This window comes from Suillus clintonianus (genome assembly GCF_016758775.1).
Source record: "Suillus clintonianus strain FC179 chromosome Unknown DEU56scaffold_206, whole genome shotgun sequence".
Lineage (NCBI taxonomy): Eukaryota > Fungi > Basidiomycota > Agaricomycetes > Boletales > Suillaceae > Suillus > Suillus clintonianus.
In genome coordinates, this window is record NW_024539430.1 from 21,286 (window position 1) to 38,946 (window position 17,661).

The following is a 17,661-nucleotide window of genomic DNA, read 5'->3' on the forward strand; positions in this document are numbered from 1 at the left end:
TCTCCATTGGCAAGGGTCCATACATGGCACGAAAGATACGCACACTGTACAAATATGTTGCCCGTTTTCATACACTACCTCCAGTGAGTGCTGGCAAGCACCACGGACACCCATCACTGCTCAATAACGAGCGCATCGCACAAGCTGTGCGTCGCTACTTGACTGTCCTTGCTGATGGCGAGGTGAGTCAGCCAATTAATGGATACTGTCAATGGTTAGTTTTTCTGATACGGACGATAGATAACACCACTGCTCTTAATGAGACAAGTAAACACGGTGATAATCCCATCACTCGGTCTCAACCTCAATGGCCAAAAGATATCTGAGGGTTCGGCACGGCGTTGGCTCGCGAAACTCGGATATGAGCTGAAAGAGGTCAAGAAGGGTGTCTACGTTGATGGTCATGAGCGTGAGGATGTTGTTGCTTACCGAAAACAATTTTTAGAACAGTTTGCTGCGAACGAAAGGTATAAAGCCTGTTATTCAAATGTCAGCATCTTCACTGATATGAGCAAAGGTTTCGTCGTACCTACCGGGATGAGGACCTCGAACCAGTGGAACCAACTCTTGGGCCTGGAGAGAAACTACATGTACCTGTTATGCACGACGAGTCAATTTTCCGTGCTAACGAACTTCGGCGACGGGTATATGTTACCAAGGGGAAGATGCCACTTCGAAAGAAGGGCCAAGGGCGTGCAATCCATGTCTCTGATTTTATCGTTGAGCAGACAGGAAGACTGACACTATCTGAGGAACAGCTGCATCGAAACGCCACACTGCCGGATGGTCAGCGGCTGAGTTGCACAGATTCTCGCGAGATTATTTACCCTGGAAAAAATCATGATGGGTTCTGGACAAATGATAATCTGATGAAACAAGTGCGTCGTGAATTATCCTGGACAAAATTGGAGAATATACTTACAATACATCAAGATTCGAAATACAATCTTGATTTTCGAGCGCATCTATCCGAACGCAGTCGCCGAGTTCGTTTTTGATCAATCATCCGCGCACGGAGCATTCGCAAAGGACGCACTGAATGCAAAGGAAATGAATGTCAAGCCAGGTGGCAAACAGAGGGCCATACACGACACTTACATTCCAATGGACAATCCACATCCAGAACTTCGTGGAAAGCTCCAAAAAATGAATTTTCCATGCGAGCTCCCTCACGATCACCCGGATTACGAATTTCGTGGACAGCCGAAGGGAATGCAGCGTGTACTCGAGGAGCGCGGACTAATTTCAGTCCTGAAAGCAGCAAACAAAGGGAAAGCTGTTGGAGAGTGTCAGACATGCAAATTGTCACGAGAAGCACAGGAAACACTTCGTCATGAGGCACTGGCAGCAGCGCAGGGTGGAGACGAGCCTGACGAGTTGCATGCGCACATAGCGCGTGAATCTCTGGGTGTCAACTGTTGCATGCGGAAAATGCTCGCAAATCAGCAAGATTTTAAAGCCGAAAAACCATACATACAGCTCATCATCGAAGCAGCTGGACACAAGTGTTGGTTTCTTCCAAAGTTTCACTGTGAGCTGAATCCCATTGAAATGTACTGGGGATGGGTTAAAACTCGTGTGTGGCCGCATTGTCAGCGCTGACTCATTGTGATGTGACGAAATTCTCGCAGGTTTCCGCAGTGCGGCTGATGGAACATTCCTCACCGCGAAGCGCATTGTACCAGAGCTTCTTGATGCATGCCCCATCAAGACAATACGTGCCTTTTATCGAAAATCTTGGAGATATATGGATGCTTACAGGTGTGTAACTCAACCAGCTTCATAGTTCCTTCTCACAGTATCCCAGGAAAGGTCTTAATGCGCGTCAAGCTGAATTTGCCGTGAAGAAATACAAGTCGCATCGTCGGTGCGGTCCTACATTGATGATGAACTTGGGTGTTCTCGTCGACTAATCACGGAGTCGGCCGTCAGATGCCGCATACCCAAATAGGAAACTCCGACACGCTCCGCTCGAAATTCACTTTTGGCTAGCGAAAATTTTGAAACTTAAGTTTTTTGAAAAAGTATTCTGATAGACTTACTATACTACTCTAACATAGCACATTTGTTAGGTTTTTAAGACGAACGAGGTATTTCTGAATGTGTAGATAGAATTACAAGTTTTGATGTCGGTAGTTGCCGCTTTTGAGTGACATACACTGTATTGTAGAGCATTTCAAGCCATAAAACAATAAACATGTGTTTGATTCTTGCCGGCGTTGCTCACCATTCTCTGGTCACGACGATTCAATCGTGACGTGGCAACTGATCCCAATAGTGGGCACAAAAAGATCAGTCTAATCAGTCTATACATTGACAGACCAAAGGGGATAAGATCAAGTGGGTGAACACAATATTTGCGGTGATTGCCACGGCCCACCGCCACGCGCTGCTTAGAGAAAGCACGTGCCTTGTCACATGACGTCTGATATAAATGGACAGACTTACAGTTACAGAACTTCAGCACCCCACAGTTAACGTTAATTATCGTTGATCCATATTCCAAAGTAAGCGCAACTGCACTCAGAGCCGTCTTGCAAAGCTTCAGGCATCGTAGTCATGATCTATTATTGCGGATATCTCGTGCGAGACGACTGGATGTTCCAGCGGGGCGCTGAGTTGGGTTGTCTGCGCACCGCAATGGACCCAATGGATATCTTTCTCCTGGCTTCGAGTGATCTCATGATCGACACAAACGTTTATGCATACACCAAATTTCGTCATGTGAAGACTCTCAAGGGGAAACCGTTTTGGTGCATTGCCTTCGCCTCGAACGATCCTTCCGAAGGCTTGCCAACCAGCGCGCCGGCAGAGGAAGAATACAAGGCTTTGAAGGAGGCCCTGCATAAGAAAGGCCCGCCTGGCTGGTACAAATCTTCTTGAAATAATGTCAGTGACTATGCACATCGCCAATGGGAGCAACTAATGTTTATTTCGAAACAACAGTCTCGTCGTGTTCATCGCCTGCCACATACCTTCCATGCCCTCGAATACCAGGACAGGGTGGCACGTTGGCACATACAATTACTGTCTTACCATTATTCTTTTGTTTTTCCAAGGAATGGAGATCCCCAGGATGTCGAGGAACTTCTATTAGCCCCCTTCTCCCTTCTTTTCTGTATCAGAGTAATCCCTTATTGAACTTATGTTGATGTATTTTGTTGTAACGAGGAAACCATCGAGGAGTGTCGCAAACGGAGAATAATTGTGGCCCATCTGATTTTGTACATCTTGTAATTTTACATCGAACCTACACAGCGTACATGACCACGCGGTGGCACGCGCGCCTTGAACTTGTCTCTTTCGGTCTTGCTTAATGGAAGCACGTGCCTGGTCACATGTCAATGATGTCGCGACTCACGCTCAGGCTCTTGCATTTATGACCTATCTCTCCTTTTTGTGCTGCAGCTCGTGTGTTATTAGATTCAAGAAATATTCTATACTGTGGTCGAGCGAAAGAATCGATAGACTAAAGGGGATAAGAAGAAGTGGGTGAACACAACGCGGTAATCACTCACGCACGTGTTGTGTCAATCATTGTTCATTGTTCGAGTTGCACTTGCCACCGACGACCGTGTTGTCTTTTTCCACACTAAGTTTAACGCACGCCGCTGCTAATCATCTCTAATCCGAGGTAAGCGCATGCATCGGAACCGTCCCTACAAATCTAATACCTCTCCAAAGCTTCAGGCATCGTAGTCATGGTCTATTATTGCGGATATCTCGTGCGAAACGACTGGATGTTCCAGCGAGCCGCTGAGTTGGGACATTCGCCCACAACAGGAACAGATATTGTCTGCCTGGCTTCAAGGGATGTCAGGGTACAGACGGGTGTTTACTTCTACACCAAGGTTCGTCAAGTAAAAACCGCCAAGGGCACGACGTTTTGGTGCATTGCCTTCGCCTCGAACGATCCTCGCGAACAGTTACCAACCAGTGCGCCGTCGGAGGAGAAATACAAGGCTTTGAAGGAGGTGCTGCAGAAGGAAGGCCCGCCTCGCTGGTACCGAGCTTATTGAAACAACGCCAGTGAGTATGCACATCGCCAATGAAAGCAACTAATATCTATTTTGAAGTCAAGGTCTCGTGGCATTGTTGACCTTGCAGATACTGTCCAAGCCCTGGAATCTCAGGGCGGAGTGTCGGCGCAATCCCTTGTCGACCTGTTTCGATATATCTGAATTGTAACGGAAAAACCATCGGGGAGCATTGCGAACGGGAGACATTTGTAGTCCGTTCAACTTTGTACATCTACTGTTACATTGAACTTGCACAGCGTGCACTGGCCATGCACGCCTTTCTACTAAACTGACATGGCCATGGTCATCCGTTAAACACAGGCTAGGTTGTCCATAGTAGTCCTGAGCCAATGCAAAACATGTTGCATCCTTACATGTCGGGCTTGCGATTCTTCTAGCTTTGATTAAACAACCACTCCTTGGTCTTGGAAACGATACTTGATTGCTATGGAAGAACCAGTGTCTTCTTTCGGTTGCACGAGCGAAGGGCTTCTGAATCTGAGGATCCCGATCGACAGTCACCTGATTGTGTTCACCGTCGACCAGATTCTGGCCATCGCCCCTGCCGTGACATCATTCTCGGCATTGGAAGGTATTGCCTAACTGACAAGGTCATTGCAATAAGATGAATCGATCAAGTCCTCGACCATCATTAATGCAAGGGGTGAATTCAAGCTATCGGTGTCGATTGCGATCCGACGAAGACAACGACGATTCGGTGGGTCCATCAATCACGCATGCAGATCTTGGTTTGTGCCGATGGCCAGAGCTCGAGGTTTGCCAAATCTATGCACGCAATCAACGTTATATAGCCAAGGCCGCGATTCTCGTGTTTACTCTTTGTCGCAGATAGTGCTGTTGATATCTGCCAAAGAGCGTGCAAAACTACTACTTGTGGCAAGGTTTCAGAGACGACTGTGGCGGCCATCCGTTTCCTATGGATCTGACTGGCGTTTATCTGTGCCTTGAATAAATCATGGAAGGGGAAACGACAAATTTCAATCGACTGACTTCGCATTACGGATACAAATCACCGTATCTGACCGGCAGCCGGGAACCTTTGATAGACTAACAGGTCAGTGCTCCCTTCTGCCACCTCCAGTACTTTCCAATCCAATTCGGTTTGTTCCCGTCGGAAATTTCGCATGTCGATTTAGCAATGCTCTCAATTTGCACAAGAATGGTCTGGAGGCATATGACATGCAGACAAGGATGTGAAGCGGGCGCAATTAAGGTAGTAACTGCTGGGGGGCTGGGATGAGAACTCTCCGCAGAGTAAAAGACTGTGCACAAATGTTTCGATAAAACTAATGCACGCGATCATTCATAGCCTGGGTTGGTGGCGTCTGACCAAGAGCTGTGGTGAGGACAGCTATTCATTGAATATTGAAAACCTGCGAGGGCGTTTTAATTTGGGACATGGATGTTTAATACGAGAACGCATACCAGATTTTTCCTCGATTAACTATCTGGAAGCACAGCTCGCGCTTTTGCAGTACTCAAGGTATGATGACAACAGCAATATTGGGATGGGCGGTGAAAGACACCGGTCTCTCCAGCATCAGGTAATTATTCTGGAATACCTTCAAAGTGGGCCTAGCTCTCTAAGGTATGATGCCAGAAATCCGCCGACAACCGCACCTGCTACACTTTGTTGGGGTGTCGCTCTACCACGAGCGCGTAGTCCGAGGAGCACGCCTGAGATAACCGCTTTGCCGGGCAGCCAAGTCCGCGTCCAAGGCTCCAAGGGGTATCTAGTTATTGCAGTGAAATACTAGCCAGGTCGGGAGAACGAGATCTGTGGCCGTTGCAGTGCAATACGGCGGTGCGAATCTAGCGCCGTCACCCAAATGGTGCTCTCTGGAAGGCGGAGGTGGGCTCACCGCCGGTGAGAATGAGGGTGAAAACGACAAGCCGGGACCGATATTGGTCAAGTTGCTGGAACTCGTTAAACGAGTTCGTCATCAAGGTTGGTGGCCAACGCGCGCTAAAGACTCATTTCCCACGGCCCAACTTTGGTCCAGGTCATTTCTATCATCGTGCAAGAACTTCCTCTCCGAGGAGTCTCGTATACACGCTGTCGGCGCTGATCAGATCTATCTTCTATGGTCGTGACGACAAGGCGTTGATTTTCCATGAAACGTTTGAGGACTTCTGGCATCCAAGAGCATGAGGATCAGAAAGTCCGAGCCTGGTTCGAGAGGCTTATGACCTCGGGATGCGAGGTGCGAGGTGCGGCCGCTCTGCGTGGAGCAGGGGACGTACTTGTAGATGTTTCTTCGTCAGGTAGAAGACTCCAAGCCAGGATCTTCTTTCCTCGGCAGCTATGATCTCCAATATCCCAGATTTCGAACATCCTCCAAGCTTGGTACGCGAAGGCTACTAGTCGCGTCAGAAAAGAGTCAGAATAGGTGCCGTGCCGTACGTCACCGGGCAAGCGGCAGATACTCGAGGACAATGAAAATATTGCACCTGTTCAGTCTGTCGTTCAAGTTCAACGCATCGCGAGCAGTTCCTCGAGCAAGGAAACGCCTGATCTGTGCTTGGAAAAACAAACGATAGCACTGGCGGGTTCATCGAAACTTTTGACGATCTCCACTGACTTCATACTTGACGACGCATGGGCGTCATCACGAAGCCTCCCATGGCTTGTTTGCATTGTGCCGAATCATCGCATCAGTACTTGCATAATCAATGTACGTATACCAAACATTATACTAAGGTACTGGCATTAATATATATCGTTTCCAGCCGCGTTCCGTGACGCCGTCTATGAGGTTCTGGACCCTGCGGAGGATATGTGCGGGGGGGAATTCTCGGAATTCGAAGGTACGGTGATATTGTCACAAGGCCGTCGCAGATCATGAATCGATGAAGTCCTCTAGCATTAATTGCAAAAGGACATCGGTGTCGATTCCGATCCGACGACGGCAACGACGATTCGGTGGACCCATCAATGCATCAATTTGAATCATACATTGATCTCACTGATTTGGGTCCAGAAGCACAAGCTCTCGACATCATGTAAATTTGAGATAAGTTGGGATTTTTGACGTAGTCTCATCCACTACTTACTAATGCATGGGCTGGCCGCTGAGCGCTCTACTCTGATCTGTTATGAGTTTTCGAGCCAGCTATCTTACTATTAGGTGAAGAACATCATCTGTCCACTGACTATATACTTACCAAAAATCAAGCCAGAAATCCAATATTATTGTCAATTTGGTTGCCCATAATACTACTACATCACGCATGTAGATCGGTTGATGGGCCCCTGTAGAATTGGTGGGCTGACACCCGTTCTCACGAATGAATGACTAGTTTTCTTCGACGTTTGTCCGTCTACCCTAGTCAGACCTATCGAAGGACGGTGGTCGTGCCTAGACTTCCCGATTGAAATCCGCCATCAGAGTCAGTAAGAATACTGATTCAGTATCTAGCGACGCGAGCTAGGATCCTCATCGGCGATCTTTTGCGTCACGCGGTGCATGGCTTCTGGAACCATAGTTATAGGTGGTCATGGTTCGGAAATTTGATCAATCCCTCTCCGATTTTTTCTACCAAGTTGTTACCATCGAAATGCACCACCAGTATTTTGATACACCTGCCAAACACCCGAGGTCGCTGACTTCGTTGCTCGATGATGCTTTTCACGCGCTTCGTGAAAGAGCTTTCAATGCATCATGGGGCCCTATAGTAAATGTAGCAGAAACTGCTGTGGTCACGTAGGTATTTCACTTTAACGACGCCCGTGGGTTCTCAACATTGATTTTCAGGCTTATGGACAAAATTTCCGTCGGACACCTCCGTGTATTGACCATAGAACGTATTTATGATTTTCCTCCACGCACCGCGGACGATTCTGCGAACACAGAGACTCTCAGTGCAGAGTTGAGGGTGACCAAAGACACTTTTTGGGTTCGCTTGTTTACCATGGGCGACCTTGGATTTTCCGAGGCCTATATGTATGGGGAGGTTGAATGCAGTGATCTTATTGCGTTGTTCAAGGTCAGCCAATGCATTCCACATGTGAAGTGCATCACCCCGAACGTCGCCCTAATGTTGTCAACAGATCTTTTTGATAAATCGGCAAAATCTTGCTAACATGGAGTCTGCCGCATCGTGGTTTTTCACAATTCCGCAAAAGCTCACATCCTTTCGGTTTCTAAACACCCTCAGCAATTCTCGATGCAACATTTCAGCTCACTACGACATATCTAATGCAATGTTCAGAGGTATACCCCGTGTCCCTACGGCTGTTGCCTGCGTTTGACATATTATTAGGCTTCCTGTCCGAAGATATGACATATTCATGTGCTATCTTTGACGATCTTGATGGCGACCTTGTCTCTGGTGCTGCAGACCACAAGTCTTATAGTGGGGGCGAACATCTCATGATTCTGAATGCACACTATAACCCACAGTCGAAGGAGGCTTCAGGGGCTGATTGCTGCCCTCCTCCGTCGGAAGATTCACTGTATGAAGCACAGCTTCGCAAGCTGAAACACATCATTGACAAAGCCAAGATCTCCTCCGACCAGCGCGTACTGGAAGTTGGGTCGGGATGGGGTTCCATGGCTATAGCTATTGCGCAAACATATCCTGGCACAACCGTGGATACTCTCACACTTTCCGTTCAGCAACAGGCACTAGCCACGGAGCGTATCCGAGACGCTGGACTTCAGGACAGAGTGATAGTACATCTCATGGACTATCGTGCGATGCCGCCTAGCTGGAAAGCTTCTTTTGATAGAGTCATCAGTATCGAGATGATCGAGGCCGTTGGTGCGGAATATCTTGAAGAGTATTGGCGTGTCCTTGACTGGGCGTTGAAACCCAAGGGTGGGGTCGGAGTCGTACAGGTCATTACTATTCCAGAGGCTCGTACGTATCGCCCTTTGCAGCCTTCTTCTCCGATAACGCTTACGACTCTCCTTTGGAAGGTTTCGAACGGTACATCGCAGAAATTGACTTTATTAGAAAATGGGTGAGCGACTCAGTTCTGTCTCGTTGATTAGGAATTTATATTGAGATTCTTTTCTACCTGTAGAGTAAGGATGGACTACATATTCTTCCCAGGTTTACGCTGACATGATAGCTTACAGTATTCCCCGGAGGGTTTATCCCAACGCTGACGCTGCTGCTTAAATCCATGGAGAAGGGTTCCGGCGGTCGTCTTATCGTTGACTCCGTATCGAACATAGGTCCCCACTATGCCCGAACGCTCCGGGAATGGCGTAGACGCTTCGTGAATAGGTTCGAAAGTGTCATCGTCCCAGCTCTAAAAGCGGAGTATCCTGCCATAATAAACGGCCCTAGAGGACAAGAAGAGATAGAGGTCTTCCGCAGAAAATGGTTATGTAGGTGGAGCATTGTTTTGGTTGAAGAATTTTAACTGATGCAGTGTGGTGTAGACTACTAGTGGGTGCATAAGGAAGGCACGTTGTATCGCGCGCTCATGATATTCCCGTCTATGTAGCTGTTATTGTGAAGTGGGCTTCACGGCACGTGTCTTGGGAGGTGAGTTAACCGAACCGTTTTGTCATGAACGCAAGCTGAAGTGGCATGGTAAGACCATATCATCACTTTCACGCGCGAAGGCTTTGAAGGCTTTGGTTGCGACGTTTTCCATTGACGCAGAAAGATTGTAATTCGATATCCTATAGTTACATTGGATAACTACTTCGTGTATCGATTCTCTTCACTGTTTCACTTTAGCATCTGATTCAAACTGTAAGGCTGACTTATAGTCCGAAGGGGAATTGGAACGAGACAAACGAGGCGAGTGGATTCTTAGTGCTTTTGCTGCGAGGGTCTTCTGTTGTGCGTGGAGCGGGAATTCAGCGTCTCTGATTCTACTGTAGTAGCGATTATACATGCGTGATTTATATACGTTTCGCGAAGCGATTGATTAAACCGAGGCCGGCGTGAGTAGCATGTGGAACTTGAAAATAACACGGGGAGACAAGGAAATGGTGAGATGCAAGCATATGGAGAGGTAGTGGAAGAGAGCAGAAAACGAATGTATCCACGTAACTCGGATGCGAAGAGTTGAGCTCTTCGCATCAGTGAGTCACGTGGCTGTGTTCGACTTTGTAACAAGTTCAAACGCCTTGCTTTGAAGATGTGACGGTGCGTAAAGGATATGATATCCTTACATCACCCTCCCACTTCGAATATCGACCGTCCGCGGTCGATCTTCCAACCAGTAAACTAAAAACAAAAGAAAAGAAAAAAAACTGTACTGTAGGGTATATAGCAGAGGGAGTAGATTAGAGAAAAATAAAAGGGGAATGATAACGCATCTGATTCTATTCGTCGACGAGTCCTTCGAGAGCTTGAGGGTTAATGAATTGGGTGACTTCTAGCGAGGTAGGCGAGCGCGGGTGATAGGGAATGATGCGAAAGGCGGCAAACTTCAGTTTGGAGAGGGATCCGTCAATTTCTGAGAGACGGTATGATCCTCCTTGCGAACGCGAAACCACGATCATTGGTCCGAAGTATCGTGGCTTGCACTTGACGTTGGATGCTGCTTCTATCTTCTTGTTGAGTACTAACACGAGGTCTCCGGGCTGGAACGCGTAATCGTGGATGATGTTTGCGAATCGTCGTTCAAAGTCTTTGGCGGATGCGAAGCGGGATTTGAGCAGCCGTTCATGCGCTAGCGCTAAATCGTGGTCACGCTTAGCCAGCTGTTGGCCTCTGATAGCGAGTAGTTTGTCCGTGGAAATGAGAGCGCTGATTTCAGGGAGTAGGAAGGTTGCATCAGTGATATCGAAGGGAAGAATAGGTTCTACGCCATGAGCTAAGAAGAAAGGAGTGTGGCCCGTGGTTTTACGCGTGGTAACGCGGTCCGCCCAGAAAACATGTGGTGCAACAGCTGGCCATCGAGTGATATCGCCGTCACAGGCTTTGACAAGCGAGTCTCGTATTGTTCGATGAGAGCGTTCTACTAGGCCGTTAGCGCGTGAGTTGTATGGTGAGATTCGGATATGGTTGATGTGGTATGTTCTGGAGAGCCATTCGATTGCTGCTACGAACGGTGTACCATTATCCGTTACAATCTCTTCTATACCTCCCCATCTACATAATATGTCCTCGAAGATGAAGGATCCCAGTGTGCGTCCAGTCTCCGTTTTCAACATGTGCCATTCGGGCCAGTTTGATAATGAGCAGCGGGCTTGTACAATGTAGGTGTATCCTCGGGCAGTGGGCATGTACATTGAGTCGGCGAATGCTTTCCTAAACAAAGGAGCTGGAATAGCGACGGTAGGGGGGATGATGACGCGTTCAACGGAGCGTAACTGGCATTGATGACAAGTCTTGAGGAACCATGCTAAGTCCTTGTCCAATGAGGGCCACCAGAATCTGTCCGCGATGGTGCGTCGTGTAGGATAGAATCCCTTGTGACCGAGTTTGTCGTGTGCTTCAGTGAGAATGCGAATGCGATCTGGTGTGAAGATAACAAGCTGATGTCGTCCTGTTGGCTCTTTTTGCCACAGACTGTCTCCGCGTGAAAAAAAACGATGGGCGTGTTTAACGAGGCGTGTTCGATCTGCGACTGATAAAGACGATGGGAGTGATAGTGACTCGAGATAAGAAAAGATGGTGCGTAGCTCAGCGTCGCGTTGCTGGACAGTATCATCTGATGGGGGTATAAGTTCTGGAATGGGTGTTGATGCTGTTGCGTGCACGGCAAGTGAGGTAGGTGTCTTGATCTGTTGAAAGAAAATTGCTAAATCCTCTTCTACCCAAATCGCGCATCCCAAAACTTCATCCAACCACTCCTCTATCTCCTCAGAGGTTTCTTCTAACTCTACATGGTCTTCTGGGGCTGCTGGTCGTCGCGAGAGTCCGTCTGGTCCAAGGTGTCTGGTAGCAGGTACGTGGCGTAGTTTGAAATCGAAAAGAGATATTCCCGCTAACCAGCGGTTCATGGCGGCTGTCACAACCCCTTAAACAACTTAATGCTAGGGCAGAGACTAGGACTCAAACGAAGGTTATCACGATAAAAGAGATGAGATTGAGCAGGTACGTTTGGGCTGCTACAAGATGTAGAGACGAAAGGTTTGAACTAAAGAACTACTGACTAGAAACGTCTTAACTATATACAACTATTCAAGAGGAGATACAAACTGAGTTCTAACTACTAGCCAATCATAAAATAAGAAACAGAATCGTACGATGTGATAATGTGAAAGGAAACTATGATGTCATAAGAAGCGATGCTGCTTCTGTGAAGTTCTGGAAGGTTCTAGGAGAGTCACGTGATGTGAGAGCGTCTAAGTCTGGAGTTGGGATTTCGGTAATGGTAGCGATAGGGTTAGGGTTAAGGTTTGGAACATATGTCGGGCATTTAGGAGTTAGCGCTGGGAATGGGCGCTTAATGTTGACAGTCGAAAGGAAAGAATAATGATTTGTATTTGGAACTCGTGACATTACCCCCCCTCTAGGTTGAGCGTCATCGCGAAAGACGGAAGGACGGATATTCTTTTGTCTCCATTCTTTGAACTCCGATGTTTCTAGAATAGACCCTCGAATTCTTTTGGAAGCGGCTGCCGTGGGATTTTCTTTATGGAATTCTGCGACAAGAATCGGGGAGTTTTTTAAGTTCTCTTCTGGCTCCCATGTCGACTCGTCTGTCGGATATCCTTCCCATTTTACTAGGTATTGCAGCTTTCCTCGGAACAATCGGCTATCTAATACGGATTCTACAACGAATTCTTCCTGATCGGCAACGATCTCTGGCGGTGGTCGGGTGGATTGACGATGAGGAACCATTTGAGATGGACGATATGGCGTGAGTAATTCGACATGAAAAACGGGGTGAATCTTATAGCTTTCTGGCAATTTCAATTTGTAGTTCACCTCGCCCGTCTTCTCTAGTATTTCGAAGGGACCTAGACGACGATCTGATAGTTTCTGACTTGGACGACGCTGTTTAATGTTCTTTGCGTCTAACCAGACCTTGTCTCCTTTCTCATACTTCGGTGCGTCTTTCACTCCTCGGTCATAGAAACGTTTCATCCGTTCATTAACCATCTTTAGAGTGTCTTCTGCATCTTCACGTGCTTCTTTCATTTGGTTCGCTCTCTCATCTGCGGCGGGAATAAGGGATTTGGAGTTCGGAGATATGGTGAATTCGGGATCGTATCCGTACAAGACTTTGAAAGGGCTGTGTCCGGTTGATGTGACTGCGTTGTTGTGTGAAAATTCTGCAATCGGTAGCCAAGACACCCAATCATTTTGTCTATAGGATGTGAACAAGCGCAAATATTGTTCTATTTCTTGATTTACGCGCTCTGTCTGTCCGTCTGTTCTAGGGTGATAGGAGGTCGAAGGTGACCATTTCGTTCCTAATCTTTTTGATACTTGTCCCATGAACTTCGAGATAAACTGTGTTCCTCGATCCGATATCACCTTCTTTGGTGTTCCATGATTTTTCCAGACATTTCTCAGGAATAACTCGGCAATGCCCTTCGAGTCTACTTCCTTTACTGTGGGGATAAAATACGACTGCTTCGAAAATCGATCTACGACTACGAAAATGCTGTCCATTCCCTCACTTTTTGGCAAGTCCACGATAAGGTCACATGAGATCGTCTGCCAAGGTGCACTCGGCACTTCATTTGGTTGCAAAGGTCCCGTTGGTTTGCTTGGGAATACTTTTGTTTGTTTGCATCGATCGCAACCGTCTACATAATCATGAACATACTTCGTCATTGAAGGCCACCAATAATTTCTGGAAATCAATTCTAAGGTTTTGGCTCGTCCAGGATGTCCAGCCGGTGGAGAGTCGTGAAACAACTCCAATATCTCTCGGCGGATCTCTTTATCGTTTGGAACGTACACCATGCCTCGGAACAACACCAATCCGTCCTCAACATTCCACTCTTCAACTCCTCTGCGTAGCTGTACTGGCGCTGTCTTTAGCGTTTCCAAGGCTTTCATGACCTCAGGCTCTCGTTCCGTGCTCTTTCTTATCTTTTTTAGCAACGAACTTTCTCCTTCGATGAGCATTTGGCCTCTTAGCAGCTTTAGCTTGGAAAAACTCAGGTTTCAGCAAAATGCGGTCGGAATTGTCGTTTTCTACCCCCCCTCTGTGGTCTGATCTCCGAGAAAGACGGTCTGCCTTATCGTTGACTACACCAGGCTTATGTTGGAGCGTAAATTCATACTCCGCCAGGAATAAACTCCATCTGGCTTGCCTTCTTGTCAACTTTTGGCTCGTCATAAAGTACTCGAGATTTTTGTGATCCGTCCAGATCTCCACTGGGTGAGGTGCCCCCTGCACATAGTGCCTCCACTCTTCTAACGCTCGAATGATTGCGAGTAACTCTTTGTCATGAATGTCGTAATTTCGTTCTGCATCATTCATTGACTTTGAGTAGTATGCCACGGGATGCCATAATCCGTCTTCCATTAGTTGAGAAAGTACTGCACCGGATGCATAATCGGAAGCATCGGTTTCTATTCTCTTTTTCTTTTCAACATCTGGCATGACTAATAACGGAGCTTCTGTGAACTGCCTCTTTAATTCTTCGAAGGCCTTCTGTTGCTTCTCCGTCCAATCCCATTTGACATCTTTTCGCAATAAATCATTCATTGGTCTAGCAATGTTCGAGAACCCCAATATGAATCTTCGATAGAAGTTGGCAAAACCCATGAATGCTTGTATGTCTTTCACGCATTTGGGAACAGGCCAATTTAATACTCCTTCTACTTTCACAGGGTCCATCGATACTCCGCCTTTTTCCACTATCAACCCGAGGAACTCCACTTGAGATTGTTCGAAGCTACATTTCTCTGGCTTTAAGAACAAATCGTTATCTCTCAATCTTTTGAGCACCTCTCGTACAAGCTTTCTATGTTCTCCTTTGTCTGCATTTGTGAACACGAGAATATCATCGATATAGACAACTACTTTTCTGTCTTCGATCAAATCTTTGAATATCTCGTTCATCATGGTCTGAAAAGTTGCAGGAGAGTTCGTCAAGCCGAAGTACATTACGGTCGGTTCATGGTGACCAAAGGGCGTTTTGAATGCCGCCTTCCACTCATCTCCTTCTTTCATGCAAATGTTGTTGTACCCCCATCGTACATCCATTTTAGAGAACGTGGTTGCTCCAGTCAATGCATCTATTAGATCTTGCGACCTCGGTAAAGGGTATGCATTCTTGACCGTTCTATCATTGAGCTTCCTGTAATCCATAACGGGGCGTAACTTGCCATCCTTTTTAGCCACAAAGAAGAAAGGTGCTGCAATCGTTTTCCGGTCTCTGAGGCTGATATTGAGCAGTTCATTACTTCGATTTGTCCCACTGACGGTTGATAGCACAGGTGATCAATGGTGGCACAGCCAAAGCCAGGACATGCAAATGGCTGCGCCGCCACTCATAAACCCTCCTCTGGCTGAGGCTGGATTGTCTATCGAGTTGCCCATGCAGAGCCAGAACAACTCGTTGGGGAGCCATTCATCCACCCCACCCCGTATTCGCAGACCACGCTTGAATGCCTTCCCATCACCCTTTCCCATGTCTCCTCGACTCCCTCCTGTCGACGCCCTTCACACAGCTAACACTGACGGACATAGTCTACCAGCCCCGCACATCTCTCAATCGACTCTACCAGCCACGCACATCTCTCAATCGCCTCCAGCAGCGGTTATCAGTAATTTATTGGAACATTCCACTCCAGCCGCCGCCAACTCAGATACTCTTCCATCTGTTTTCGGCATACCTACACCTCTCACAGATACCACTGCTATTCCCCGCCGTGCCGGACACCTTGCTTCATACAGGAAGTGTTCCACCCACTTCTAGTGCTCCTGGAAGACGCTCTGCGCGTACGACACGACCATCAACAAGAGCTGAAGATGCCAACAAGATCGGTGATGATGCCAGAACCATCACTTCCAAACGCAAGCGCAAAGGTGTGACGGCAGGTTCCACAGCCCATGCAGTCGCTGCGAAAAGTACGTATTCCAATTTTTGTCCATTTTATCACGCTAAACATCAATCTGTGCAGGTCTAAAAAATAATCACATTTCTTGCAGTACATACGCCTCAATACTCTAATGTCTTCGTGTCCTATTTACAGTTTAACCATGTAGTTATTGCGACAACAATTTTTACTTAATGCTCAAGTCAAGTTAATGTTACCCGTCACAAATATTGTGAACTTCGCCTTGAGCAGTTGAACTAGAGATCACGTGAGTTGGACAGTCTGAAATCAACGAAGTTGAACCAAAGTCCACGTGATTTGGACTTTGTTGCATGAGACTGAAGTGAAAATCAACGAAGTCGAACAGAACATCACGTGATTTGGAAGAAAAATTGAAAGCAAAATATATTTTGGGATGGGCCTACAAAGTGGAGAGTACTAAGAGAATGGGGGACGAAGCACTATCTAATCCTGATCGAAGATCTACCCAAGTGAGTGGCTATGATTCCTCACATGAATCTAGGTAGGGTGATTATGTTGGTCACGTCTACAGGCGCGGCTTGGCAATAATGCGAGGCACACCACGAAACGTGGTAGAGTGATGGTGAACAGGGAGTGGGGAAAGGAAAGAGCTCGACGACAAGACGCATTGAAGTCGAGGAGCGGATACAAGAGACGCCGGCATTTTCCGCTCGTCAATAAAGACCAAACTTCGCTCGTGCCTTACTATGTCATGGAGTGACAATATATAAGTAAAGTGATCGAGTGAGCAGCGCGTGGCTATGCAGAGGCAAGATGGAGATCTAGATTTCCGCAGATTTCCAAAAAACCAAAGCTGCCCAAATCCCAAATCGGACCTGACCAGGGTACAGGCTAAGAATAACCCAGTAGGTATGAGTCGCACAGGTGATATATCACTGCCCTGTGCTTTAAGCCAAAGGCAGGGATATATCACGGATGCACTCCAAAGCCAGTAAAATGATATATCATATTGACACTATAGCCTGGTGCTGCTTGAAGATTGCCGTGAACGCCATTGTGTCCTCGACGTTGGTCAGACCATCAACCAAACGAGCGCTTCATCGAGGCAATGTCAGACAGGAACCGACGCATGCAGATCTACAACCAACCACTCGCTCGTCGGCACTTTTGCTAATGTACCCGGGTCTACAATCATGGTGATATTGGTATGTACACTTCCTGCGGTGTTTTTCTGCGCTCACGTTCTTACAGCTACAAACTCGTTTCTGTCATTGTGGTGGATGGTGTCGTCGTGAGCCGTCCGTGCTGCTCTGTTCCCAACTGCTGGGTACATCTCCGTACCCCACAAGACCGGTTTTGTCATGCCCACTCCGCCCACCTCAATCAATGTGCGATTAAAGGCTGCGCACAATCTGTCGTGTCAGGTGGCCTTACGTGCGACATCCCCGCACACCAGGAGTCTGAAGCACTGCACACTCTGCGGGGCAAGTCTCGATTCCGTCTGCACGAACGCCTTGAGCGTTCACGGCGCTATCCATGGGCGACTTGCAAATGTCCAGGCTGGCTGACGACGACGGGGACGGTGACGGTGACGGCACACAAGCCATCGGAGAGGAGGAGTATGACGTGAAATCGGGAAAGAAGAAGAAGCTTCGTGCGCAGTTCACGCGCAACTATACTCATTGCGAGGAGTTGATTGTTGCACCTTGCAGGATGA

At 47.5% G+C, this 17,661-nt stretch overlaps 3 protein-coding genes across 3 annotated transcripts; all 3 read left to right on the forward strand.

The window, feature by feature from the left end:
• Positions 1-3,390: 3,390 nt before the first annotated feature.
• DEU56DRAFT_905591 (uncharacterized protein) lies at positions 3,391-4,003 on the forward strand (the record flags this gene model as incomplete). Its single annotated transcript, XM_041356730.1, has 2 exons — positions 3,391-3,634; positions 3,685-4,003. A coding segment is annotated over exon 2 (300 nt), but the record flags the coding sequence as incomplete, so codon positions are not given.
• A 3,796-nt stretch (positions 4,004-7,799) lies between these two features.
• On the forward strand, positions 7,800-9,654 carry DEU56DRAFT_749842 (CFS1-like protein; the record flags this gene model as incomplete). Its single annotated transcript, XM_041349473.1, has 7 exons — positions 7,800-8,027; positions 8,092-8,254; positions 8,304-8,903; positions 8,963-9,006; positions 9,118-9,383; positions 9,499-9,539; positions 9,593-9,654. The coding sequence occupies 7 exons, from the start codon at positions 7,800-7,802 to the stop codon at positions 9,652-9,654; spliced, it is 1,404 nt and encodes a 467-aa protein (XP_041200843.1).
• Positions 9,655-15,391: 5,737 nt separating this feature from the next.
• Positions 15,392-16,704, forward strand: DEU56DRAFT_762323 (uncharacterized protein; the record flags this gene model as incomplete). Its single annotated transcript, XM_041350676.1, has 5 exons — positions 15,392-15,689; positions 15,820-15,993; positions 16,215-16,230; positions 16,330-16,453; positions 16,516-16,704. The coding sequence occupies 5 exons, from the start codon at positions 15,392-15,394 to the stop codon at positions 16,702-16,704; spliced, it is 801 nt and encodes a 266-aa protein (XP_041200844.1).
• Positions 16,705-17,661: the final 957 nt, after the last annotated feature.